Below are 27,450 nucleotides of genomic sequence, written 5' to 3' on the forward strand. Positions count from 1 at the left end.
GCAAAGTCTTAGTGTCTTTAAATTGCACATGATGTATTTTATCATTGTGATAAATTGATTTTTTGTAACAGAATGGAAAAAGACTTGCTTTTCCAGATATCAAAATGTGCGTGTGTTATTTCCACAAATTGTTTACTAACAGCTGAAAAGACATAAATGAACAGAACAGAATAGGAAATCCAGAAATACCCAAATATATGTAAGAATTTAGCACTTGATAATGGTGATGTTTCATATTGGTAAAACAAGGTGAATTATTCATAAATTAAATGCATGCTGTTTGGAGAAAACTACCTAGATTTTTATGTCACAAAAATAAGTTCCTGGAGTATAGATTAAAAATTTTAAAGATACAAAAGGAGAAAAGTACCAGAAGAAAACACAAATGCCTATTTATATGTGCAAATATTTATTTATTTTTCTGAGACAGACTCTCACTCCATAGCCCAGGCTGGAGTGCAGTGGTGCAGTATCAGCTCACTACAACCTCTGGTTCCTGGTTCAAGTAATTCTCTGCCTCAGCCTACCAAGTAGCTGGGATTACAGGCACCCACCACCATGCCTGGCTAATTTTTTGTGTTCTTAATCAAGACGGGATTTCACCATCTTTGCCAGGCTGGTCTTGAACTCCTGTCCTTGTGATCCACCCACCTCAGCCTCCCAAAGTGCTGAGATTACAGTCATGAGCCACTGAAACCAGCATATATATGCAGATATAATAAAATAAGCTCAATTTAAAATTGGGCAAGGTACTTTTTTGCATGTCTACCAGTGACCTGTGCACACAGGAAAACATAGCATTCCTGCTAAGAGAAGGAATTTAAGTTAGAAGAGGAATGAAAGACTATTTTCTGTTCAAGTTAGAAGAGGAATGAAAGGCCAGCCATGGTGGCTCATGCCTGTAATCCCAGCACTTTGGGAGGCCAAGGCAGGTGGATCACGAGGTCAGGAGTTTGATACTAGCCTGGCCAGCATGGTGAAACCTGTTTCTACTAAAAATACAAAGAATTAGCTGGGCATGGTGGCATGCACCTGTAATCCTAGCTACTCAGGAGGCTGAGGCAGGAGAATTGCTTGAACCAGGGAGATGGAGGTTGCAGTGAGCTGAGATTGCACCACTACACTCCAGCCTGGGTGATGGAGTGAGACTCCATCTCAAAAAAATAAATAAATAAAAATAAATAAATAAATATAAAGGAATGAAATACTGTTTTGTGTCCACAAAGTTTGTGAGGGTGAAGAACAGTGGTACTTATATACTTGCTGAAAGTTTAAGTTGCTGCGACTTTTCAAATAGACACTTTGATGGTAAGAACCACATTTTTAAAATGTGTATGCCTTTTACCCATCTATTCCATTATACTGAAATATCTATATGAAACAGACACAGCTGTTTTTCTTAGTATTGCTTAAAATAGCCATGTATTGAGAAGAACTCATATAAAGATTTTATGAACAAATTTCAGTGCATCCATAGGATGGAATAATATGTAACCATTGAGGGTGTCAGTAGATACAGAGATATGTCGGCATGCAGAGATGTACTTTGCTATATCAAGTGAGAAAAAATCAGTTTGTTATACATATACACAAACAGAATCTGCTCTTGTGTTAGCTGGAAATATGTGGAAAATATAATCAAACTTATTTCTGGGGATTTGTAAGTGAAGTTTTTCCCTTTCTCTTATCTGTGATTTCTGCAATGAACATCTGAAAAGTTTTCGTTAAGTTTCATTAGTAATGAAATAATTCTTGGGAAGAGAAGGAATATGCTACTTGCATACAAATAATATCTCACATTCTATTATTTATTTTTATACCTGTGGATGGCTATCTTCTGTGAACTTTTACCCTCTTCAGAAGTAGAGGGCTTCTGTTTACCTCTTCTGGTAGATTTTATTGTATATATATTTTATTATATATAGATTAACATGTAAATAGTATGGATTAATTATTTTAGTTTAGTTATATATTTATGAAAACTAAAATAGCAAATATAAATGATCATTACTATCGCAAATGTATTGCTCTACTCAACAGGAGTTTTCCTTTATAAATATTGAACTTCCAACCTATGTTTATCCATTCTTTCAATCCGTTTAGTCATCAAACATAAGCCAGACACCTATTATATGGCAGGCATATTCTGCTATCTCTCAGGATCCTTCCACCTTTGAAAACTTCATGTTTACCTGCTGCGCCTGAGCAAGCTGAGAGAATCAAAATTGGGGCATTAGGACTTAATCTCAATTGAAGCTTTTCCTCCCTCCTTTCAAACAAAAGCACTTCTGAAGGTGGAAAATAGTAAAAGATAACCCTTAACTGCCGTTTTGAAAATTTATAACACTTGGGTAAAGGCTGTTTTAGCTGTTTTAAGAACTTAAATGTGGTACATAAACAGCATGGAATACTATGTAGCCATAAAAGAAAGAACAAGAGCCTGTCCTTTGCAGGGACATAGATGGTGTTGAAGGCCATTATCCTTAGCAAACTAACATAGGAAGAGAAAACCAAATACTGCATGGTCTCACTTATAGGTGGGAGCTAAATGAGGAGAACACACAGACACCTAGAGGGAAGCAACACACACTGGGGCCTATCAGAGGGTGGAGGGTGGGAGGAAGGAAAGAAGCAGGAAATAGAACTAACGGGTACTAGGCTTAACACCTGGGTAATGAAATAATCTGTACAACCAACCCCCTTGGAACACGTTTACCTATGTTAACCAACCTGCACATCCTGCACCTGTATCCCCGAATGTAAAAGTTGAAAAAAGCTCCACAAATAGTTTCCTAAATCCATTTTAAAAAGAGAAAATTTATGACAGTCTTAAATCCTAATATGAATGATTGGAAATATCTGATGTACATACATTGTATAAATCTAAGTATTGAAAAAAATGAGCCCATGCTATTCATTTGAATTTCAAGTTTTCTTTGGCTTAAAGTTTTTGAAAACCAAAGTAAGAAATAGATTATTTTAGAAAATTGTTTTTGTTTTCACTTCAGCCCTCTTATTCCATAGTTCTTTTAAGAACTAAAATTTATCTAAATGCTAGTCATCTGACTGGAACTGCCCCAGACCTGTTATATTATAACATATTCTACTTAATGTAAGGCACCAGGGATTGTATGATGCCCCATTATTTTATGTCTCACTAAGAAAATTATTTAAATGCTGCCAATTATAATTATAGTAAATCATGAATTATAAGTGGTATTTCAGTGTAAGAAATGTTAAAACATGGAGACAATGATCATCTTAGACTCAATAAAATACAGTACAATGCTACCTGTAATCTTTAAAATGTACCTGAAAGTGTAGGTATAATTGTATCGTTTCACTTAATTCAAATGTTGTCTTTAGTGGTATTAGTAAAAATTATAATATCTTACAATTTTTGAGCTGTTATTTGTGTTAGGAACTATTCTATATTTTGTGTAGAGTCTTATTTAAGCATTACAGTGGTTTCCTCTGAGAAACTGACTATTTTCATTCCCACTTTATTGATGAGGAAATTGAGACACAAAAAGGCTAAGCAACAGCTAGGAAGCGACAGAGCTTCAAGTAGGATTCCAGCCCAAGTTGAATGTCATCCAAGAGCTATGCTCTTTCTATTCAAATAGGCTGCTCTTTCATTAATACAGTGACTAATGAGAGGTAATAAGTAGTGTGCTTTCTTCAAAGGAAAATTGAGTTTGTTTTGAAGGCAGAGTAATAGGCTATTCAGTGTTTGCAACTACATGAATCATTAATGTGGCATTAGCTAGTGCACTACAATTTCCTGAAGTCTTCTCACTCTCATAGGACTGCTCTACATTTGGCCTCTGCCAATGGAAATTCAGAAGTAGTACAACTCCTGCTGGACAGACGATGTCAACTTAATGTCCTTGACAACAAAAAAAGGACAGCTCTGATAAAGGTATGCAGTAGTCAACTATATCAGCGTGAGATGGGTTTGATTTCAATAGATAGCATAAAAATGAGTTTTCTCATTTAAATATAACTAGTTGGTGAAAGCTGTGGAATGTTATTTTGAATTCCTAGGACTTATAATTTGTTTTTGGTCTAATACTGACAGGCCGTACAATGCCAGGAAGATGAATGTGTGTTAATGTTGCTGGAACATGGCGCTGATCAAAATATTCAAGATGAGTATGGAAATACCGCTCTACACTATGCTGTCTACAATGAAGATAAATTAATGGCCAAAGCACTGCTCTTATATGGTGCTGATATTGAATCAAAAAACAAGGTATAGATCTACCAATTTTATCTTCAAAATACTGAAATGCATTCGTGTTAACATTGACCTGTGTAAGGGCCAGTTTTCCGTATTTGGAAGCTCAAGCATAACCTGAATGAAAATATTTTGAAATGACTTAATTATCTAAGACTTTATTTTAAATATTGTTACTTTTAAAGAAGCATTAGAGGGTACAGTTTTTTCAGTGCACTTGTGGTTAATGCTTTTTTTAAAAAAAAAAAAAAACACTGAATTTGTAAAAGGTAATACTTTTTTTTTTTTTCAATTTTTCCCTGCCAAGTTTTTTTTCCCTAACAAATGTAAAATGACAAAATTTGCCCTGGAAATAGGTTTTACATTAAAACTCCAAGAAAACTTAAACATGTTTCAGTGAATAGTAATCCTGCTACTTTGGCAAATTCCTAAAAAAACACTAATAGATATGAGGTGATGTATCTCTCAGTGGCAAGGCTTAAGATATTTCTGATTGCTCATGAGGCAGAAGTGGAAAGGGAAAAATGCAGCAATCAGAAATATCAAGGCCAACTTGGAAATTAGGTAATGGGGGAAAAGACCATGAAGAGGTTTTGTGTGTGTGTGTGTGTGTGTGTGTGTGTGTGTGTGTGTGTGTGTGTGTTGTTATTGTTGTTCATTCATTTGTTTCCTTTATATGGTGAGACAGGGTTCTTTTCCATTTTAGAGAATGACAGTTTTCAGTTTGGGAGAGGGAGTTAGTGGGTTGTAAACTGCCTAGAGATCAATTTTAGGAGGCCTCTGAGGAACCAGATTGGCAGTGAATATGTGGTAATGTAGTGGGAAACCCTTGAGTAGAAGGAATAACAAGTAATTAACCAACTTAGTATCCTATTCTGGTAGAAATGGCCAATTAGAATCTCAACTCTGCTTTCAATTCTAGAATGTCTTGATGGGAAGGTGGGAGATAAGGGGCTTATAAGTAAAAAGATCAGGTTGGATTTTGAGTTTACTAGACCTTGTTCTACTCTTACCGGGGAAAATTTTGTGGTGTTTTCAGCAAATGAGTCTCTCTCCTCCTCTTTCCTCTTTTTGGCCAAATCCTCAAATGATAAAGGGAATTGTTTATGTGGATGAGAGATGAGACTGAAATAATTGTCTATTGCACTAGCTTCCAGCTAGAGTTGTGCATTCCAGTTACCTCAGGAAAATTTTTAAATAATCTTCAAGTCTAGGTTTTCCCCTGAAGATTTTGATAGAGTAAGTCTAATAAAGCCTGGATATGTACGTTTAAAAAGGTTTCCTTGAAGCCAGGCATGGTGGTGCATGGCTGTAGTCCCAGCTGCTAGGGAGGCTGAGGTGGGAGGATTGCTTGAGCTTAGGAGTTCTAGTCTAGCCTGGTCAACATAATGAGACCCTGTCTCTAATAACAACAACAACAACAACAACAAATTTCTCAAAATCCGGATACACTCCTGCTTAACCACTGAATACATAAGTGTAATATGTAAATTCTTATATCTCAGAAACTTCAGATATTTCTGGAAGAGTTGGAGTTGGATATGTGCTAATTCCTTTAAATCTTTCCTTTCCAATAACATTAATCTAAATTTTTGTTTGTTTGTTTTTGAGATGGGGTCTCACTCTGTTCCCCAGGCTGGAGTGCAGTGGTGCGGTCACAGATCACCACAGCCTTGACGTCCCTAAGCTCTGGTGGTCCTCCAATCTGTTTTTGTATTTTTTTTTTAGTAGAGATGAGGTTTTTGCCATGTTTCTCAGGCTGATCTTGAACTCCTGGGCTCAAGTGAATCACCCACCTCAGGCTCCCAAAATGCTAAGATTACAGGTGTGAGCCACCATTCCTGGCCTAGTCTGACTTATCTCTGTCATTGGGACATTAAAATGAATATTATTGGCACTATCTATCAGCTTACAGAATAATACCTTTTCCTTTCTACCATCAGTTATTCACTGCCATTCAGAAGGTCTTTAGAAATTTGCAGTGAGTAGTCTTCCAATAAGTAGAGGATGGCTCTCTCAGGACTTTGTGTCCCTTTGTTCAATCATTCAAGTGCTTAGGTCAGTAAGTCATTTTTAAGAGCAGAGTTTTCTCAGAATTGTAGCAAATTCTAAACCTTTTTTGTCAATTGAAGCTGTATTATGGGCTATCCAGTATGTCTCTTAAGTTTGTAGAGCTTTGGCTTAATCAGGATGGCAGGTTTAAACACTAAAAACCATGGAGTTATTAAGAATACAGATAGGAAATCTCTTAGTTTCAGTAATCCTATGAACTGATTATCTATCTAGTTAACAATCTGGAAAAATTAAATACAAATAGATTTTAAATGAATAAATGTTGGAAAAATTCTTGAAATGGGCAGTGTGAGTATTAATAGCAATATTTATTGCACGTTGGAGCTTGAACTTTGGTAAAACATGTGAAACTAAAGAAATATTTTACATTCAAATTCTTGCTTTATACACAACAATTTTGTCTTAGGGTTGGATAATATAGAGATAAAAGATACAGCCCCTGCCCTCAAGAAGCTTTTTGTTTAAATGAAAAAAAAATCATCCAAAAGTGCCTTGCCAAATGCTCATTTAGAAACAAAGAGTCTTGGAAACAGTAAATGTTTAAAGTGAGTTTTTGAGATGATCAGATTTAATGTGGTGAGGCAGAGAAGGGATGTTTCCAAGGGAAGGAGTGGCATGTGGGAAAGTACAGAACAGTGAGAAGGAAGCGACCAAATTTTATTTACTTTCTGTGAGTGTAAGTCCATAAGCTTCCAGTTCAGTTGAGAAATACATAATTTTTTGAATTAAATATTGTTTTTGTTTTATATTGTTTTACAGTGTGGCCTCACACCACTTTTGCTTGGCGTACATGAACAAAAACAGCAAGTGGTGAAATTTTTAATCAAGAAAAAAGCTAATTTAAATGCACTTGATAGATATGGAAGGTATGGTTATTTCTTTTAATCTGTGTGTTGTTCTAGATTGATAGTCACTCAAGTCATAAATAATAAATTAATAAGATTAAATTATACTTATTGGGACATAGTGATCAGTATCAACACAAATCAGTTAAGTAGAAAAGCAATTATTTGGACTGGGCAACATAAAGAATTGTTTTAGTAGGATTCATCTTCTCTTATTATATTGACTGATGTTATTTGTTGTATGATGTTTTTGGTTACATGATCTTATGTTAGCTAAAGGGATTTCATATTAATTTTATGAAGTTTGAACTTTAACTTTCAGTTTACTTTATGACTCAGTATTGAACTTCTTAACCCTTTCTAGTAGGTTTTAACCTCTATATCTTATATGCTTTTCCACTAAATATGCTGTATTAAACATAAATAGGAGTTGAAAATCCTTTTATCTTTTCAATGACTCTTCTTTAAGTTGCTTTCTTTGAAGAATGTTAATGTTAGCTTATCCCTACATGACAATTAATTGCTATTCCCACATACTGTGGGTTCAACAGCTTTTTTCCTTTTTTATTTCCAGTGTATTTTGATGTTTTTATTTTTAGTTGGTATGGAGAGAGGGAGTGAAGATAGTTTTAAGTGGATACACTTTTCCTTTAATGAAGGCAAGCTGTAGGTGGGTGATAAAGAGAAAAGAGCTAGGCTTTGGATTCACACAAGACTGGGTTTAATTCCTAACTTTCTTATTTGCTACGTGTGTGACATTGGGAACGTTATTTACCACCCAATATGTTGTCATATGTGAAAAGTAGGAGAATATATCCTTCAAAGTTGGCTGTGCATAAGCAAGAAAGATATATGTGGCATTTAATTCAGTGCATAGCACATGCTTATTGGCATCATTAACTGAAACTCCTGTGACTACTATTCTTACCATTATTATTAATATTACTGCTTTCAGCATGCAGAGAGCTCTTATTTATCTTAGCCCCTAGCTAATTTTCTATTACAGCATATCAGTCTAGGGAAGCTGTGACAAAATCTTCACTTAAATCTTTGTCCACTTCAGATAAGTGGCCCTAACATTGTTTCTTGCCCATCAAAGGACTTTAAATTAGTAGATTCTGCTATGCAATACCCCACTGAGATAAGAGGTTTCCTTTTTGTCCCTTCCTTTTAACCTTGGTGGTATTTTACAAAGATGAACTCTTGAGCACCCAAGATGCTTATGTCTTTTAGCGCATGTAAATGTTTGATTCTGCATGGACAGGCAAGATGTTAAATTGGTAAAGTATATCAAATTAGCTTTTAAAATAACTTTATTACAGTTCCTAAAGGAGAAATTATCTCTGTAATTTTAGAACTGCCCTCATACTTGCTGTATGTTGTGGATCAGCAAGTATAGTCAATCTTCTACTTGAGCAAAATGTTGATGTATCTTCTCAAGATCTATCTGGACAGACGGCCAGAGAGTATGCTGTTTCTAGTCATCATCATGTGTAAGTGTTTACATGAAAAGGCTAGTTAATGCTAAATTGAGGTTTAAAATAATTATAACAATTGCATCTTACATATCAGGTGAGATGTCATAGTTTGGTTCAGGTAGTTTTAGAGTGGCAGTGAGTTAGTCCCCTGCATCAGCCAGAAATCAGACAAAAAGCAAGACAAGTTAGAAGTACCAATGGGTGCAGGATTCTTTACCTCAGGACTTTTAAGACCTTTATCCTTAGAGATCCCAATATTGTTCATTTCATCCAAGTATAACACCTATGCATGGGATAAAAAAGAGTATCACATCTTTGATTTTTCTGATTAGTTATTTGGGTCTTGAAATGTCCAGTTTAGCAGAAAGCCTTGTACTGTCTTCTGGGGACTATCTCCTACATACTCCTTGAATTTTTCAAGAACCAAAGGGGTTCACTAAATCCAAGGAAGACAGTCCCTTTTATCAAGTCAGAAGGAGGAGAAAAAAAAGGACATTCCAATCATTCTGTTGTTTCCATTGTTTCTGTTGCTGCATTGTTGCCACTCAAACTGGTTCTGCTGCCTGGTAATTGTTGACCTTTGACACCAAGATGCCCTTACTGATTCAGATCCCTCAAGTCTTCATGGGGATTCATACAGTGACTTTGAAGTTACAACATTTTTTAGTTCCCTTACCTATGCTTATATGCTCAGCCATTGTTCCCAAAGCACCAGCACCCTGCTCTGGCCGCTGGGCATCCTGACTTTATCCGCACACAAAGTGAGCAAATTGACCCTTCCTCCTGTATTCAGAACCTATTGTGGAACCCACATCTTAGCCAAGAATTAGCTGAGACCTTCATGGTAAGAGATCCTTTCAGGCCGTTGTTGGTCTTTTCTCTAGCAGATATTAGGTGGGCTTGTTATAAAGGGTCAGAGTGGTTCAAATAATGTGACAGAAAGAGATCAGTGTTTGTTTCTTCTTCTTTGCTACCAGATCTACACTGTGAGGCACCTTTATATCCTGTGTAGAACCTTAGGCAGTAGAAAGTCCCATATGAGCCTTCCCCAAGCAGTGGCTCCCAGCTGTGGTTGGCCCCTTGAGTGATCTGATTTACATGATAATGAAAATCGTCCAAGCTACTTCCATCTCTAGCTCAAGATTTTAAAATATTTTCAAATTGTACCTCACAGGAAGCCATTGAAGAGAATTCTCAGAATCTCAAGTAGGTTAAGTAAGTAGTGATGAGTCATGGACAAGAGCCAAGCCTTGTCCATGACTCATCACAAATCATGTGTAAAGGTAGGGCTTTGTGCCTGCTTTGGCGGCACATATCCTAAAATTGGAACAATACAGAGAAAGTTAGCATGGCTTCTGCATAAGGAGGCAGCACAACTCTTTGAAGCATTCCATATTTTGTGCAGTCACTGGAAGATCGTTTCACCATTTGCTGACTAGCTCTAAGGAAACAGTGTGAATCAAAGCAAAATGGGTGCCACCAAAATATCAAAATGTGATTTGTGCTGCAAAAATAGTCATGGAAGATGGTCTGTGAGATGATTTAGAGCTGAATAATGTGTTCGGTGCAAAATATGTTATAAGTATGTACGTCAAAAATTAGAGAATGTCAATTTGCAGCTTCTTCATGAAAACGGAAAAAAAATAAAAGTAGAGTTTTGGTCTCCCATGTCAGCTGGAATTGAACATCAATATAAAACATTATCCTAACAAACATCTGCTGGCTCAGAGTTTGAGTCTGTAGAGAAGGATCATTGCTCCAAGCCAGGTCTTAACATCCATTGGTTTTTCTGCCCTTAGCACAACAAATTGGTCAACTCCATAATAGTGGACAATCACATTATCTACTTTAATGAGAGATTTATGAAAAAATTTAGTTACAAACTATGACACAGTTGAGATGCCCTGAATTATGAGCCATAAGGAGTAGGACAACTAAGAAGCAAAATTAGGACTTAATAACATTTTCTGAAAACTACAGCATTTGCATATTAGAACCTATGAACAAAATACACATGGGGTTTTATCTGGGATTCCAAGATAATTTTAGTCATAAAGTTTAGGAACAGATTATTCCATTGCTTTACTATTTCTCTGAGCATTTAAAAAATGTTACCTTGTTAAATCTTTATAACAACCTAGTGAAATAAGGCAGCAAAGTCCTCACTTTGTAGAAGAAGATATTGAGCCTAAGAGAAGAAAGTTGTCCAAGAACAAATAGCTGTTCATTATGGAGCTAGGACTTATGCAGAGTTGGGACACTTTCTATTATGTCATGCTAATGCATGCTGATTTACTGGGTCACAGTGCCCTTGATTTATGAGCATTTCACCTAATTTTTTTCTTCTTTAATTAGAAGCTTAAAGAAAAGTTTGTAGAATGTACTCATAACTGTATGGGATAATACTGTTAAATTCTGATATTATGATATTGTTTGAAATACTCTAAGAATTTTACATTTGGTAAGTATTTTTTATATCAGTATTAAAATAGTAATTTGGTTTCTTACATTTTTATACATAGAATTTGTGAATTACTTTCTGACTATAAAGAAAAACAGATGCTAAAAATCTCTTCTGAAAACAACAATCCAGGTAAGACTTGTGATAATGAATTACTTTAGGTCAGTTGTCCACAATGTTTTTGGCAGCAGGGACCGGTTTTGTGGAAGACAGTCTTTCCATGGGCTGGTGGAAGGTGGGGATGGTTTCAGGATTATTCAGCCATGTTTCATTTATTGTGCTACTTTATATTATTATTACATTGTAATATATAATGAAATAATCATACAACTTACCATAATGTAGAATCCGTGGAAACTCTGAGCTTATTTTTCTGCAACTAGATGGTCTCCTCTGGGGGCAAAGTGAGACAGTGACAGATCATCAGGCATTAGATTCTCATATGAAGCACACAACCTAGATCCCTCAGATGAGCAGTTCACAATAGGGTTCATGCTCCAATGAGTATCTAGTGCTATCACTGATCTGACTGGAGGCAGAGTTCAGGCGGTAATATGAGCCATGGGGTGTGGCTGTAAGTACAGTTGAAGCTTCCCTGGTTTGCCTGCTGCTCACCTCCTCCTGTGTGGTGTGGTTCATAATAGTCCATGGACTGGTACCAGTCTGTGACCTGGGAGTTGTGGACCCCTGCTCTGGGTGGTCCTACCGTAGATAAAAAAATAAAAGTAAGGAATTTTTGATCACAAAAGAACGCCAAAGCACAAGTCATGTTGCATATCCTTGTCCCAACAAGGTCTCACTCTTACTGACTTCATTCCTCCTCATTTGAAGTTGGAAAGAGATACATTTACTTTGTTGGAACAAGATGTGTTCTCTACCTGCTGGTCAATTGTCTTGATAACAGTAATTTTGTTAGAACAAGATGCTCTGCTACCATTTACCAAAAGATTGTCATAATAAATATACAAATTGCCCAACTCTAGGCTCAGCAGATTATAATAAAAGTAGAAAAATGTGAAGACATTAACAAAAATACTAGTATGCCACCTGGTTGTGGACACCTAATACATTGTATAATCCAAACTGGATGAGGACACCTTTAATTTAGCCATCTATTTATCAAAAAGCTTCTGTAAGTTAGGTTTTATAAGTTGCAGAAGACAAAGATGGAATAGATGTAGTTTTGATCTTTAAGGTGCTCATAATAGAGGTGTCTCTATTTCATTTCTGTGCTTTTTCAACAGAATTTACAAAGAAAACATTTCTATGTTTTCACTTGTCCACTTAACAAATAACTATCAAATGTCTTTTAGATACTAATCATTTTTCTAATGCTACAGAACACACACAATTAAAAATACAGACAGGAGCTTGTTATTATCATTGTCATTTTTATTATTTTACTACTTTATTCAGTGCTTACTGTGTGCTAGATGCCAACTGGAAGCTTATAATTATGATTTATTATGTATTATGTGCCAGACATACGTGATGAGGAATGAAAGTTTTGAAAAAAAGTAGGTATGATTCAAAGTAAGCGTGCAGAGTGAGAAGAATTTTTCTAGGTAAAGAAGCAGAAGAATAATTTTTGGCAGAAGGAACATGCAACAAGTTTGTGTGTTTGCCAGAAGAACATCTAATGAGATTGCCTGTTTGGCAGCAAGAGCAACAAGTGCAAAAGACAAGATGCCGAGTGAACTTTGCAGGGTTTCTGAGCAGTTCACTTTTGCTAGTACCAAAAGTGTGAGACACCAGAGGTTGGGAATGAGGTGAATACTTAGCTAAGGCAAGTTTATGATAGACTTTTTTAATACTATAGAAATGAGTAGGTCTTACCCTGTGGGCCATGGGAAATTTACCAGGTAGAATGCTTTGGACTGTAAATACTAGATGAGCAGTGGCTAAAACAGTAGGAACCAGAGTTGTTTTGGTTGTTCAGTGATATCCTAGGATCCCATTTGTCCCTCTTTCAGCTGTGCTATTGGCAGTGTTTTCTTCATGTCTCCTTTCATGGTTGGCTAATCCGCAGCAGCTCCAAACATCTTGTTCTCACAACACAACATTTCAAGGACTGCTTTTCTTCACATGTGTCTTTTAAACAGGGAGAAAACTTAGAAGCATGCAAGGGGCTTCCTGTAACATTTCATTGGCTGGGTCACACCACATGCTCATTCCCAAACCAGGCAATGGGATGGCAAATACATGATTAGCTTAGAATAAACATTTCTCTTTCTGAGGCTGAGGAGGGGGATTGGGATAATAAATATCCCAATAGACTTGTGTTTCTTCTGCAAGAAAGAATAAGGAATGGCTATTGATAGGAGCCAACAATGTGTGCTGCAGGGGCTCATTGGAGAAATTTGAGCAGGGGAGTTACAAGATTAAATTTGAATATTAAGGCATATTCTGCTTATGGTGTAAAATGGGTTAGCAAGCTTTTTCTGTAAAGGACCAGGTGGGAAATATTTTAGACTATGTGGTCTCTGTCATATCTACTTAACCAGGCTGTTGTCTGTTGTTGTAGTGTGAAAGCCACCATGATTATATGTAAGCAAACAGGCATGACTGAGCTCCTATAAAACTTTATTTACAAAGCCAAAAGGCAGATTGGATTTGGCCTGTGGCCTATAGTTTGCTGGGATTGATGGAAGATAACCATGTAAAGAAACCAGGAGACAAAGGAAGCTTTTGCAGTAGTCAGCTATAGTTTCCATGTCACACATCCTTGGATTAGTATCAATGTATTCTAAGGTTTTCACTTGCCCGTGGCGAAATAAAGTTTGGAATCTCAGTTACTCATTTTAATGTGTTGGCCTTTTTTTGGTGTTATGCTTTTTTCATTTGTTTTGCTTAATTTTTTTCATGTAAGAAATAACATTAATAGTTGGAAGGGTTGTTTGTAATAAAAGCCATTTTGTAAATGTTTATGTTCTCAGTGGCAGTGGTAATATAAAGCAGAGGAAGAAGAGAGGTATAGTCAATATGATTTAGTGATAATTGAATGAGAAAGTTTTGGGGGACAGAGAGAAATGTCAGATAATTTACAGGTTTCCACGTTGTACACTAGTATTTAACCTGGACGTGAGGAAGGAGTAGGAAATTTTCTCCATGACCTGTGTGAGTCACAGCTTCCAGAAAAGAAAGAGAGCAAGGAGCATATTAAGGAAGCACAGCAAAGTCAGTCCTAGAGTGCCCTGCTTGACTTCATGTCATAGTTCTGACTTCTAAAAAATCATTTTCTGCAAAATGTGCTTTGTGTTTTTCCCCTCTTGCAGCCTGCAGCCAAACAGAATCCCTTTAGCAGGGTATTTTTGTGTTCTTCCTTTAAATAAAGCAACATATAACTAACAAAAAAGAAGTAAGAGAAAGAGTGTTTTTTGTATAGGCTAGCATTTAACTTAAACTTGAGAGCGAGTACTAGGATTATACTTAGAATTTATGGACTGGGTAGGAAGACTAGATAGAAATCTAAAGATTGCTGACTCAAACACAGTGTGATTTTTTTGCTTTATTGTCACAGCTCTGAATTCACAACTATTAGTTATATTCATATACACTATAACTTTATAAAGCACCTTCCCAAATATTAAGTATTATAATTTCTATGACTTATTATAGAATTGACTTTCCAAGCGTTCATTAGAATTATTGAGAATTTGCTACATAGTATCATCTCAGCTGTGTCCACATGAGCTAGCTGTCACCTTGTCTTAATGAATAATGGCTCACTAGGAATATTGGTTTTGGCATTAAAATGATCTACATCTAAATACAGATAGGACCAGGGACCACTCTTGAACGTTAATGTCTAAGCATCTTAAAAGTACGCATAAGGCTTTCATAATCTGACTTCTGCCCTACTCTACATCTTTAGCCCTTTTCCCTGTGTGCCCTTTCTCTGGCATTACTGAGTGGCTCTTAATGCCCTACTCACTCCTCCTTCTATTGCAGGCAAATACTTTCACTCTTTCAGGCCTCACTCCTGCTCTTGCTGCTGTGTGGCATGCTGTCACCCTTTCTTGCCCTCTACCACTTTTAATCTAGCTAGCCTCAATATTTAAGTCTCTGCTTGGGCAGGTGTTCTAGAAAAGCCATCCCTGACAGGCTTTATTTTCATTCTTTTTAAACCCTAACACCTAGCATGTATGTAGCAGGACTCAATAAGAAATTTCTGAGTAAAATAAAGACTGTTTTTACAAAGATGATGTGCAAGACTGTCCTCTGCAGTCTTGGAGTAGAGAGGACAGACCTGTGGAGGAATAATGTACAGTTCAGGTGGTAAAGGTGCAGTAGAAAAATCAGTGAGGTCCTAAGGCTACCTCAAGGAAGGAGTTACCTGTTTATCTGGGGAAAGATCTGCAGAATCAAGGAAGACTTCCCATAGCATTGTTTTAAAAGATGAAAATAAGGCTGGGTGTGGTGGCTCACGCCTGTAATTGCAGCATTTTGGGAGGCTGGAGCAGGTGGATCACAAGGTCAAAAGATCAGGACCATCCTGGCCAATGGTGAAACCCCATCTCTACTAAAAATACAAAAATTAGCTGGGCATGATGGTGTGTGCCTGTAATCCCAGCTTCTCAGGAGAATGAGACAGGAGAATCATTTGAACCAGGGAGTCAGAGGTTGCAGTGAGCTGAGATTGTGCCACCGCACTCCAGCCTGGTGACAGAGCAAGACCCTGGCTCAAACAAAAAAACAAAAAAAAAGAAAAATGAATATAAATTTGTCATAATAGTGGATGGAAACATTTTAGATGTTAAGAAGACATTGTACACTAACAAAGGTGTCAGTAGTAATTTTGGAAATCATTTGTAAGTTACTATTTTTGCAGAAAACAGGAGGCAGGAGAGACCCAGTGGGTCAAACAAGAGGATTTTATTTAGGTGCACACCAGCTCAGCGGATTTGCATCAAAAACCTGAGCCCTGAACAAAGACAGGGCTTGGCTTATATAGGCAAACTTACAGAAGCAGAACAAAGGCAGTTAATTGTATAGTGACAGTTTTGCAACCACTGCATAGCTTGTGACCTTGCAGCTGCATTGAAGGAAAACAAGAATTTGCAAAATATATGCATTTGTAAAAATAGCTATGAATAAATGCTGAGGGGGAGGGGAGATGGGATGTCTGGAGCCCATACCTGTGGGCTCTGGCTTCTCAGACAGGGTCACCACAACCTTTCCTGGGCCCTGCCTGATACTGTCCTTAGAGTCAGAGTAGCTAAGTGCAGGAAAACTAGTTTCTCTTTAAAACTAAATTTTCTTTTCTTTACATTTACTGCTTCACTATTAGGAAGTGAACAACATACTGAGTTACCTTATATGTTTCTACTGTATTTTAAAGTTGTGTTTCTGGTGGTTTTGTTCATTTATGTGGGGTGGATGAATTTGTGAGTGAATCACATCAGGTGTCTCCCCAAGTGGTTTGTTGAAGTTTTGGAGAATTATTTCCTAAGTAACTATTTCATGAAAGACTAAACACTCAATTTATGAAATAAAATAAAATGTTGTCTTCAATCTATTTTTATAAAGGCAATAGTTTTTAACTGTTCTAAGTGGTTCATCTTAACTGAATATATGGATTTCTCAACAGAACAAGACTTAAAGCTGACATCAGAGGAAGAGTCACAAAGGCTTAAAGTCAGTGAAAATAGCCAGCCAGAGGCATGGAAATTTTTAAATTTAAATTTTTGATTTAATGTTGTTTTCTTTGCTTTAATAATATTAGATAGTCCAAGTGAAATTACCTTTCAGACTAGGTTTTAAGAATCAATAGATTCTTTTTTTAAGAATTTTTTAATATATTCTTAAAATTTATTTTAATAAATTCAGCAATCTCATTAACAGAAGAATCAATAAATTCTAATTTAACATTTGATATTTAGCTTAAAAACATAACCACTACAAAATTTAAAATACTCTTATTTTACAGTATTCTTATTTAAAATATTCTTATCTGCCTTTTTGATTAGCTTATAGCTAATCTTTCCTTTTGGAATAGAGGCAAAAACATATTCCAGACCTTTGTTTGTTCTTTTATTTTTACAACACCCTAACATGATAAAGAAAGTAACATCAATTATTGGATTATATTATTAAGCAATAGAACTGTGAACAATGTAACACTGAAGGTCCCTGAGCTGGATTCATGGTTAAAGAATAATCACGGCCAGTGATTGAAAATCTGCAGTTTTATATTGTCAGTCACTGAAACCAAGGTTAAAGACATATTCTGCCTTGTGGTCTCTCACTGACCTCAGCATTTCTGTTCAGGGAGGGAACCAGGTCATAAAAGCAACCCAACTGCCTATTACAAGAATCATATCTTGCAGAATGGGACATTTGGTGTTAGTGCACAAACACAATAACCTTCTACCTTATTTTAGTTGCAGAAAATCAGTACAGATTATTAAAAAATTTTTATCCACTGTAATTAGTACACCTTAGAATATATTAGAACTGGACTTAAGCAGATCATCTAGATACATAACACTATCATATTACAGCATATAATTTCAATTAAAATTTAAGAATTTGCATTTCTTCCTGTTTGGTGTTGATTTCAGCTCCTAATAATTTAAAGCGTGCCTACAATTCAATTAGGAATCTTTTAAAAAAGCACTTCAGTGCACTATAGGGGCTCACTAGTTAGGGTTTCATGAGATATACTCTTTTCAAGTGAGGAAGCCCTTGGAACACTACAAATCATCTGCTAATTCATTTTTGGTAGATTTAACACATAACAAATTAAGTTTAGTCCAAACAAATGGTAACAAAGTTAAGTTTGCTGGTTCATGTTTTTATTCTCCCTTTGTCTAAGGTGAATTATTTTTCACATGTTAGTCAGAAGCCAATGATGTGGCAGTAGCTAAACATAGATTAAAAAGTTAATTCTTAATTTTAATTATTTATTTATTTAATTATTTTAACAGTTAAATTTTATTTTATTTTCTAATTTTTCATGTCCATACTTGATTACTTAAGAATAAAATTATTTTAACATGCATTCCAAAAGAGGAGACATACACGGAAATACAACAAGCAAATTAACCTTCTATTTTTGCATCTGCAGAAAATGTCTCAAGAACCAGAAATAAATAAGGACTGTGATAGAGAGGTATACCTTTATGTTCAAATGTTTCTGTGGAATTAGATTTTTATGTTATGCTGTTTAACAAAGTGTAGTAAGTGTAGGCATACATGATCCTATGATGTAAGTAGCATAAATCACCAGTGAAAAATTTAATATTTAACTCAGAAAGAATTCTGTACATTGAGTTTTCAAGAGATACAAACCCTAGAGAGATTCTTTCATTATTATGGAACAATCCTGAATGGTGCCATAAAATGCTAGATAATGCCACTTCAGGAGATTTGGACCAATCATTTTATCTTTCTTGGTTTTAGTCTGATTATCACTAGATAATGTGGCTAAAGAAGATAATTACTTATTCTTTCTAATTTCCAGCTGGAAAATTGTATAGTTATTGAATGTGAAATTTGGGGAGCATCTAATTTTCTGGAATTCCACGCTTGCACCTCAGCAGTTTCACTCTGCTCCTTGTGTTGTGGCAAACTTTGGTTTTCATGTTTCAGTGAGCACCATCATGTTTTTGATATCCAGGAACCAAATGAAAAAAGAACGATCAAAGGCAGCGGGGGAGGAGAATATCTTAGTGCAGAAAAGGGCCATCTTCCTTTCTATTCCTGAAGCCCCCCAGTGTCTCATCCTCTACATCTGAGTGTTTAATGTAAAATCTAGGTGGTAAAGACAGAAGACACATTTTGTGTCTATGTCGTTTTATTTTTGTGTTCCCATGAGTCAAATGGGGTAAATTCATATATAAGATTCTGAAGAGTTTTTGGGAATAAAAGCACAAAATGAAGGAGGGCCCTTTTTGAATTTTGGAAAATTCTGTTTTATTCAGTCAAACAGCAATCAAGCAAACTTTACAAAAATTTCAATGATATACTAATGACATGATAATTACATCTTAAAATTATACGGTAATAGTTCTGTATATATGATCAAATTTAAGTGTGAGATATTTTTAATGACTAAAATATTGGCAAACTGAGTCAATTGATAAAATCAATTAGAAAGGTTATTTTTATTCAATAAAGTGATAACCATCCTTAATATCAAACTTCCACTCAAGGTTGAAGAAGAAATAAAGAAGCATGGAAGTAATCCTGTGGGATTCCCAGAAAACCTGACTAATGGTGTCGCTGCTGGCAATGGTGATGATGGATTACTTCCACAAAGGAAGAGCAGAAAACCTGAAAATCAGCAATTTCCTGACACTGAGAATGAAGAGTATCACAGGTAAGCCTATGGCAACATTTAATAGGAGATAACTATATGCTGTCAAACTAATCCTAATTTGGGCTTTCATAATGAACAAATTTTATACTTTTACTAGAATATTCAGCCTTGCCCGTTAATCAGAAAAATGAAAATCAGTAAACAATGAGTTACCGTTTTTTCCAGTCATTAATTTATTTGAAAAATAACCAGTATTGGCAAATGTGAGGGAAAAGGCATTTTCTTTGCTTTTTAATGAACTTTTATTTTAGCTTCAGAAGTTCATGTGCAGGTTTATTATATAGGTAAACTGTGTGATGGAGGTTTGGACTACAGATTATTTCATCAGCCACATAATAAGCAAAATACTCGAGAGGTAGTTTTTTGGTCATCTCCCTCCTGCCACACTCCACCCTCAAGTAGACCCTGGTGTCTGTTATTCTCCTCTTTGTGTCCATAAGTTTTCATTGTTTAGTTCCCACAAATGAGTAAGAATATGTGGCATTTGATTTTCTGTTCCTGCATTAGTTTGCTTAGGATAATGGCCTCCAGCTCCATGTGTGTTGCTGCAAAGGAAATGGTCTCATTGAAAAAGACATTTCATACACTGTTGGTAAATATATTTTGAACATTAATTTAGTAGCATATTTGCACACACACATATATAACATAGTAAGCATATATAGGTATGTTAAGGATATTTGTATAGATTTGTCACATATGTACTTATGTATAAGGACATTTCTTACAGCATTATTATATCAAAAAGATGGATCCTTATCAATAGGAATTTATCATTATCAAAAGTAAATCCTTACCGATAGGAAATAGCTCAATTTTCATACCCAGAAAATAATACAGTATGCAAACATTTTTTACAAATGAGGTTAGATCTAGAGTATACTGATTATTTCACAATTAAAATGTATTTAAAGCATTTAGCTTGGTAACATATCTTAAGATAATTTTGTTAGAATTCTTGTAATATCTGCTGTGTTGCAAATGGAAGCTACATGCTACATTGACACTGTACCTTGTTAGCAACGAGATTGCTAGTTATTAAATTTTTGTTGTCAGTGCCTGAGTGCCAAAATATTGGACCTTCAATCTGAATATTGCCAAGGGATTGTACATGGGGATCTATATTTAATATAAACATTTGAGTATATTGAGTAAAACTTTTATTAAAATATATCAAAGTATCTTTCATCTGCTAAACCAGGAGCTGGCCAGCTTTTTCTGCAAAGAGCCAGTTAGTAAATATTTTAGGCTTTGTGGACTATATATATATATTTTTTTTTGAGACAGGGTCTCTGTTGCCCAGGCTGGAGTGCAATTTTGTGATCACAGCTCACTGCAGCCTTGACTTTCTGGGCTCTAGTGATCCTCCCATCTCAGCCTCTCTATTAGCTGGGACCCCAAGTGTGCAACATCACACCCAGCTAATTGACTCTATGGACTGTAAAGTGAATAAGCATGGCTGTGTTCCAAGATTCTTTACTTACAAAAACAGGCAGTGGGCTGGATTTGGCCCACAGGTGCTAATTTGCTGACCCGTGTGCTAAAAGGAAGGTGCTGCTAATGCAGTAACACTTATTTGTAAAAGTGCCCTGCATGTGTGACATTATCTTTCCTTTGAGAAAAGGATATATTTCAGTATTCACCTCACCATATTTTTCCACAGTGACTTCATATAATTTTAAAAATTTCATTTGTAAAATAAGATTATTTTCTGCCTTTCTGCCACTTTATTCCTGTTAATAGAACTCAGTATTTTACGGTGATCAATTACTTTGTATATTCGATGAGTATCAACTGTCCTAGAATTGGCTGATTTTTATCAAGCAAGAAATACTCTCCTTGAAGCTTTTAGTTTTTCTTGGTCTTTATGTATAAGCATGAACAAAATGATAATTAGCTTATGTAATCTAGAAATGGTCAAGGCAACTTTTAGTTCTATAGTTTTAAGAATTTAACACCTTGGTCTGGCATTTTTAATGCCACATGTGTATAATTTTTATAAGCTTTAAAATATATAATTGTTATATAAAATTTGAAAACTACACCTGTTATGTAAAATTTGAAACTATTTGTCTATTACTTTTCCATGACTGTGGAAGAAAATTACAACATTCTCAGCCATGACTCCTAAGTATGATGTCCTTAAAAGAACTGTCTACACTCACAAACTCAAATTTTCTTTTCATTCACTCTTGATCTCATGCCAGTAAGTCTTCAATTTCAGCAGTCCTCCAACATTGTTTTTCCTCAAGATTATCACTAATTTTTTTCTGTAATAAATCTAGGCACTTTTCTTCCACCTCATTTTATTTAATCTGTCAGCAATATTTGAGCCAATGGAGGGCATCTCCTCCCTAATGGCATCTTCACTTGGCTTTCAGGACCTCACTCCCTCAGGCTTTTCCTCCTGCCTTTCTAGTCCATTCATCATGGTCTGTTTTGCTTGCTCCTCCTCATCTTTCTCCTTTTGGACGTTGTTGTTTCCCAGGGCTCACTCCTCAGTCTTCTTTCTCGTGACTTTTTCTTTTTCCTTTTTGGAGACAGAGTTTCACTCTGTCTCCCAGGCTGGAGTTCAGTGGTGTGATCTCGGCTCACTACAACCTCTGCCTCCTGGGTTCAAGCGATTCTCCTGCTTCGGCCTCCTGAGTAGCTGGCATTACAGGTGCATGCCACCATGCCCAGCTGATTTTTGTATTTTTAGTAGACACAGCATTTCCCCATGTTGGCCACCCTGGTCTCAAACTCCTGACCTCAGGGGATCTGTCTGCCTTGATCTCACAAACTGTTGGGATTACAGGTGTAAGCCACTGCACCCGGCCCCTCATGACTTTTTCTACTGTGTATATGCTAGTGATTTCTGAATGTATGTCTCCAGCTCAGATCTTTCTCCTTAATTCCAGATTTCTATATCAGCCTGCCTACTTGACGTCTCTATTTGGTTAGTTATTGGGTATCACACACTTGTCAGATCCAAAATTGGGCTACTGATGTCCTTCCTGAAATCTGCACCTCATGTAGTCTTTCCTATTTTTGGTTAAGGGCAACTCTTCCAGTTGCTCTGCCAAATATCTCGGTGTCATTGTTGACTCATCTCTCTCTCTCTCTGACACCTCACATCTAATCTCTCAGTAAATCTTGTCAGGTCTACCTGAAGAATATGTCCAGAAGCCAGTCATAACATGTACATCTGAGCCACCCTCATCTGCAGTCTAGATGAGTGTCATAGACTGGGAATTGATAGTCCTGTTTTTTAAAAACTTCCCTTTTCATCAATTCTTAACTCAGTGGATGTATTTAAAACATAAGTCAAATTGTGTCATTCCTCTGCCCCAGCCCTTCTGATTATCTCCCATTTCACTCAGAGTATGTGTCAAAGTTCCTCCTCATTATCTCCGTTGCTCTGCTTCAGCCAAACTGAATTCTTGCCGTCCCTTATCTACCCCTAGTTCTTAAAGACACCAGGCACACCTCTGTGATTCGCAGTTCCCTGTGTCTGGAATGCTTTTTCCCCAGTTATCCTCCTAGCTTTCTCTTTCCATTCCTTCAGTTCTTTATTTAAAACCCCCTTTCTAAGAAGAAGAGGAAAAAGGGTAAAAAGAAAGACATTAAGGAACAACCACTTTCTGAGGAAGAACAGCGTGCTACCTAGACGCGTCATGCTTGAGGTTCAATTGGGTGCCTACCAGGGATGCTCTCTAACGTAATGAAGGGAAGGTTCAGTGAAACCAAGTGATTTAACATCTCTAACTTCAAACCCATTTGTATCTTGACATCAACGCTGTTAACCTTATGTCATCATTTCTTAGAGTCTTTGATATACAAATAAAAGGTTTTTTGTATTAGAAAAAAAAATCCCCTTTCTCAGCAGGGACTTTTCTGACCACCCCAACTTTCCCACCACCCTCCCCATCAAACACATAAACATTTCATTTTCCTACTTTAGTTTTTCTCCTCTAACATACTGTATATTTTGCCTTATCTGTCTGTTGTTATTGTGTGTTTTTCTCACTCTCATGAATAGGGTTTTTATTTTTTCACTACCATATCCTCACTGCCTAGAAAAAGGCCTAGCATATTGGATGAAGCTACCTAATAAATACTTATTAAATGTGTGAATGGAGTTTATCCTGGATATATTGTTTGATTAATTCTCACTTTTAAAATGTTTGACATGGTTCATTCTAACAGTTTTGCCCGGTAATTACATGCATTTTAAAAATGGTTTTGGCTCTTTATAATAAGCTACATTCTTTATATTATTTTTTTATTTAGAGAGAAAAGCCCAATATTGTGGTTATTCACTATTTATTCTTTTACTAGTAATCATAATTGTAATTATGGTAAACTGAGTCAGAGGAATTGCAAACTTTACTGGTATTTTATTTTATTTTGAGATGGAGTCTCGCTGTATCCCCCAGGCTGAAGTTCAGTGGTATGATCTCAGTTCACTGCAGCCTTCGCTTTCTGGTTCATGCATTTCTCCTCCCTCAGCCTCCCAAGGAGCTGGGATTACGGGGGCATGCCACCACGCCTGGCTAATATTTGTATTTTTAATAGAGATGGGGTTTCACCCTGTTGGTCAGGCTGGTCTCAAACTCTGTACCTCAGGTGATCCACCCACTTCGGCCTTTCAAAGTGCTGGGATTACAGGCATGAGCCACTGCACCTGGCCACTAGTATTTTATTTAAAAAAAAATTAGGGTGGCACATTTAATGGACTTACAAATTCTTTTCAAGGGATTATGAACCTTTGGTATTTGAAATAAAGATACAGAGTTGGAATTTTTTGCTTCCTATAGTAAGAGGAATACTGGTCAGGCACTGTCTATTCTGATGGAGCAGGTGCTGCTGCGTGGCTGTATTTCAGAAGCAAGCTGCTCACATTGATATTGGTTGGTGAGCAAGAGCAGTGGTCATTGATTGATTGACTACATTTCAAACTGGCTTTTGGGTGGCTTGTTGTTACCATTGGTACAAGTCATTTCTTTCCTAAGTTAGAGTCAACTTTAACCAAAAATTTTCTGTATAAAAGTTGCCTTCAATTAACTATGTTCAAAATGAAAGTATTTTATATTCCAGAATTGTAGACTTCATTTGAAAATTTTGGTCAAGATGAATTGGTTAATAATAGCTCTCAGGAAGATCTGTTTTCTTTTTTTTTAAAATACATATTTCTCTGTATAATTTATTCCTTAAAATTAATTATTTTCTTTCTGTTTTTGGTATTTTTAGAAGCTTTTGCTCAAGTCCTACCATAATCTCCAGTAGGAGATTTTAGTCTCTTTGTCAGTTCATGTATGTATATGGTAGTGATACTCTCTTTTTAAATTCCTTTTCTCATTCACTTTCTTCTCAGTACAATAACAGTGATATTCTTATACATCTTTACCTCATTTAAAAGTAATTACAGTTTTCTGCTGGCAAATTCAGCTTTTTATATTTTGACTAAATACTAGGCTAAAATTGAAGAAAATTTACAAGGTCATTTTATTTTCAAACAAAATCATTACTAATAAAAATTGCTACTTTTGAAATATAAATAATGACATTTTGATATTTTAAAAGTAAGGATACACACCCCCCCCAATAGTTTGGCTTTGTGTTTCCACCCAAATCTCATGTCAAATTGTAATTCCCAGGTGTTGAGAGAAAGACCAGCTGGGAGGTATTGGATCATGGGGTTGGTGTCCTCCATGCTGTTCTCTTGATAGTGAGTTCTCACAAGAGCAGATAATTCTATAATGGGCTCTTTCCCTTTCACTTCTCTCTCTCCTGCCACCTTTTGAAGAAGTTGCCTGCTTCCCCTTTACCTTTTGCCATGATTGTAAGTTTCCTGAGGCCTTCCCAGCCATGTGTAACTGTGAATCAATTAAGCCTGTTTCCTTTATGAATTACCCAGTCTCAGGTGTGTGTATATATATATATATATATATAATTTTCTTTATTCCACTCATCAGTTGATGGACACTGGCTGATAACATATCTTTGCATATGTGAATTGTGCTGCAGTAAACATACGTATATAGGTGTCTTTTTGAGAGTATGATTTCTTTTATTTTGGGTAGGTATCCAGAAATGAGAATGCTGGATAGAATGGTAAGATCTACTTTAACAGAACTCTCCATAATGTTTTCCATAGATTTGTACTAATTTGTATCCCCACCAGCAGTGTATAACTCTTCTTTTTTCACCACATCCACACCAACATCTGCTGTTTTTTTTATTTTAGTAGTGACCATTCTGGCTGAAGTGAGGTGATATCTCACTGTTGTTTTATTGTACATTTCCCTGATGATTAGTAATATTTAGCATGTTTTTATATTCTTGTTCACCATTTGTACATCTTCTTTTGAGAAATGTCTATTCATGTCATGTGCCCACTTTTTAATGGAATTATTTGTATTTTTCCTGCTGATTTGTTTGAGTTTCTGGTAGGTTATGGACATTAATCCTTTGTTAGATTCATAATTTGCCCATATTTTCCCCATTGTGTAGGTTGTTGGCTCACTTTGATGATTATTTCTTTTGCTGTGCTGAAGCTTTTTAGTTTAATTAGGTCTTTATTTATTTATTTATTTATTTATTTTTATTTTTGTTGCTTTTGCTTTCAGGGTCCTCATCATAAATTATTTGCCTAGGCTAATGTCTTCAGGTCTTAGGTTTAGGCCATTATCTTGAATTAATTTTTTTACATGGTGAGAGATAGAGATCCAATTTCATTCTTCTATATGTGACTATCTTTTTTTCCCAGCACCATTTGTTGAATAACGTGTACTTTCTCCAGTGTATGTTTTTGTATCCTTTCTCAGAGATCATTTGGTTGTAAGTGGCCTTTCTTCTGAGTTGTCTATTCTGTTCCATTGATCTGTGTATCTACTTTTATACCAGTACCATGATGTTTGTTACTGTGGCCTTAGAGTATCATTTGAAGTCAGGTAATGTGATGCCAGCATGTTTGTTCCTTTTGCTTGGTATGTCTGTTGCTATTCAGGCTCTTTTGTGGTTCTACATGAATGACAGCTTTTTAAAATAACTCTGTGAAGAATGACATTGGTACTTTGGTAGAAACTGTATTGACTCTGTAGACTACTTTGGGCACTATGGCATTTTCACAATATCAATGCTTTCAGTCCAGGAACATAGAATGTATGTTCATTTATTTGTATCATCTGTGATTTTCTTCAGTGGCGTTTTCCAGTTATCCTTTGATAGATCACTCACCTCCTTCATTAAGTATATTCCTAGGTATTTTACTATTTTGCAGCCATTGTAAAAAGGATTGGATTCTTGATATGACTCTCAGCTTGGTTGTAGTTGGTGTATAGTGGTACTGTTCATTGGTATTTGTATATTTTGTAACCTCTGAGACTTTACTAAATTCATTTATCAAATCTAGGAGTGTTTTGTAGGAGTCTGTAGGGTTTTCTAGGCATAAGATCATATCATTGGTGAAGAGAGAGTTTGACTTTCTCTTTTCCAATTTGGATGCCCTTTATTTCTCTTGCCCAATTGCTCTGCCTAGGGCTTCCCAGTTTTCTTCTTAATATGCATGAAATAAAAGTAAAATTGAAAGCGATTAATGATCAGTTTATTTCACATCTCTCTCTCATACACAGATAAAATTAATTCAAAGTTCTATGTTAAAAACACAATATTAGACCCTGTCTTGTTCCAAAGGGAATTTCTAAGTTGTCTATAAATTACAGAGGAATCAAGAATATAAGTGGAAACTGTTTCCAAAAAAATAAACATAAAAGGTTTGGGCTAACACAGGGGTTTCCAATCCCCAGGCCACAGACCAGTACCAGTCCCTGGCCTTTTAGGACCTGGGCCACACAGCAAGAGGTTAGTGGTAGGTGAGCAAGTGAAGCTTCATCTGTTTACAGCCACTCTCTGTCACATTACCACCTGAGCTCCTCCGCATGTCAGATCAGCGGTGACATTAGATTGTCATAAGAGCATGACTTGAACCCTATTGCAAGCTGCTCATGCATGGGATCTAGGTTGTTCACTCCTTATGAGAATCTAAT

General features: G+C 36.1%; 1 protein-coding gene and 1 non-coding gene across 4 annotated transcripts in view; both read left to right on the top strand.

The window, feature by feature from the left end:
• Nucleotides 1–27,450, top strand: part of LOC112205576 (POTE ankyrin domain family member B3) — a 44,702-nt gene that overhangs the window by 5,813 nt on the left and 11,439 nt on the right. For all 3 annotated transcript variants that reach the window (XR_010150350.1, XR_010150351.1, XM_063791908.1), the window contains exons 2-9: nt 3,808–3,922; nt 4,082–4,255; nt 7,073–7,179; nt 8,514–8,651; nt 11,159–11,229; nt 16,688–16,758; nt 18,167–18,211; nt 19,254–19,420. Coding sequence is in view for 1 of the 3 variants with exons in the window: in XM_063791908.1 (XP_063647978.1) it covers nt 3,808–3,922; nt 4,082–4,255; nt 7,073–7,179; nt 8,514–8,651; nt 11,159–11,229; nt 16,688–16,758; nt 18,167–18,211; nt 19,254–19,420 (888 nt within the window). In the remaining 2 variants the exon portion in view is untranslated. The remainder of the gene's footprint in view (nt 1–3,807; nt 3,923–4,081; nt 4,256–7,072; nt 7,180–8,513; nt 8,652–11,158; nt 11,230–16,687; nt 16,759–18,166; nt 18,212–19,253; nt 19,421–27,450) is intronic.
• LOC112205824 (U6 spliceosomal RNA) lies at nt 9,930–10,036 on the top strand. The gene has a single exon (XR_002939907.1). It is a non-coding gene; the product is annotated as a U6 spliceosomal RNA (small nuclear RNA).

Source organism: Pan troglodytes, chromosome 14 (genome assembly GCF_028858775.2).
Source record: "Pan troglodytes isolate AG18354 chromosome 14, NHGRI_mPanTro3-v2.0_pri, whole genome shotgun sequence".
Taxonomy (NCBI): Eukaryota; Metazoa; Chordata; class Mammalia; order Primates; family Hominidae; genus Pan; species Pan troglodytes.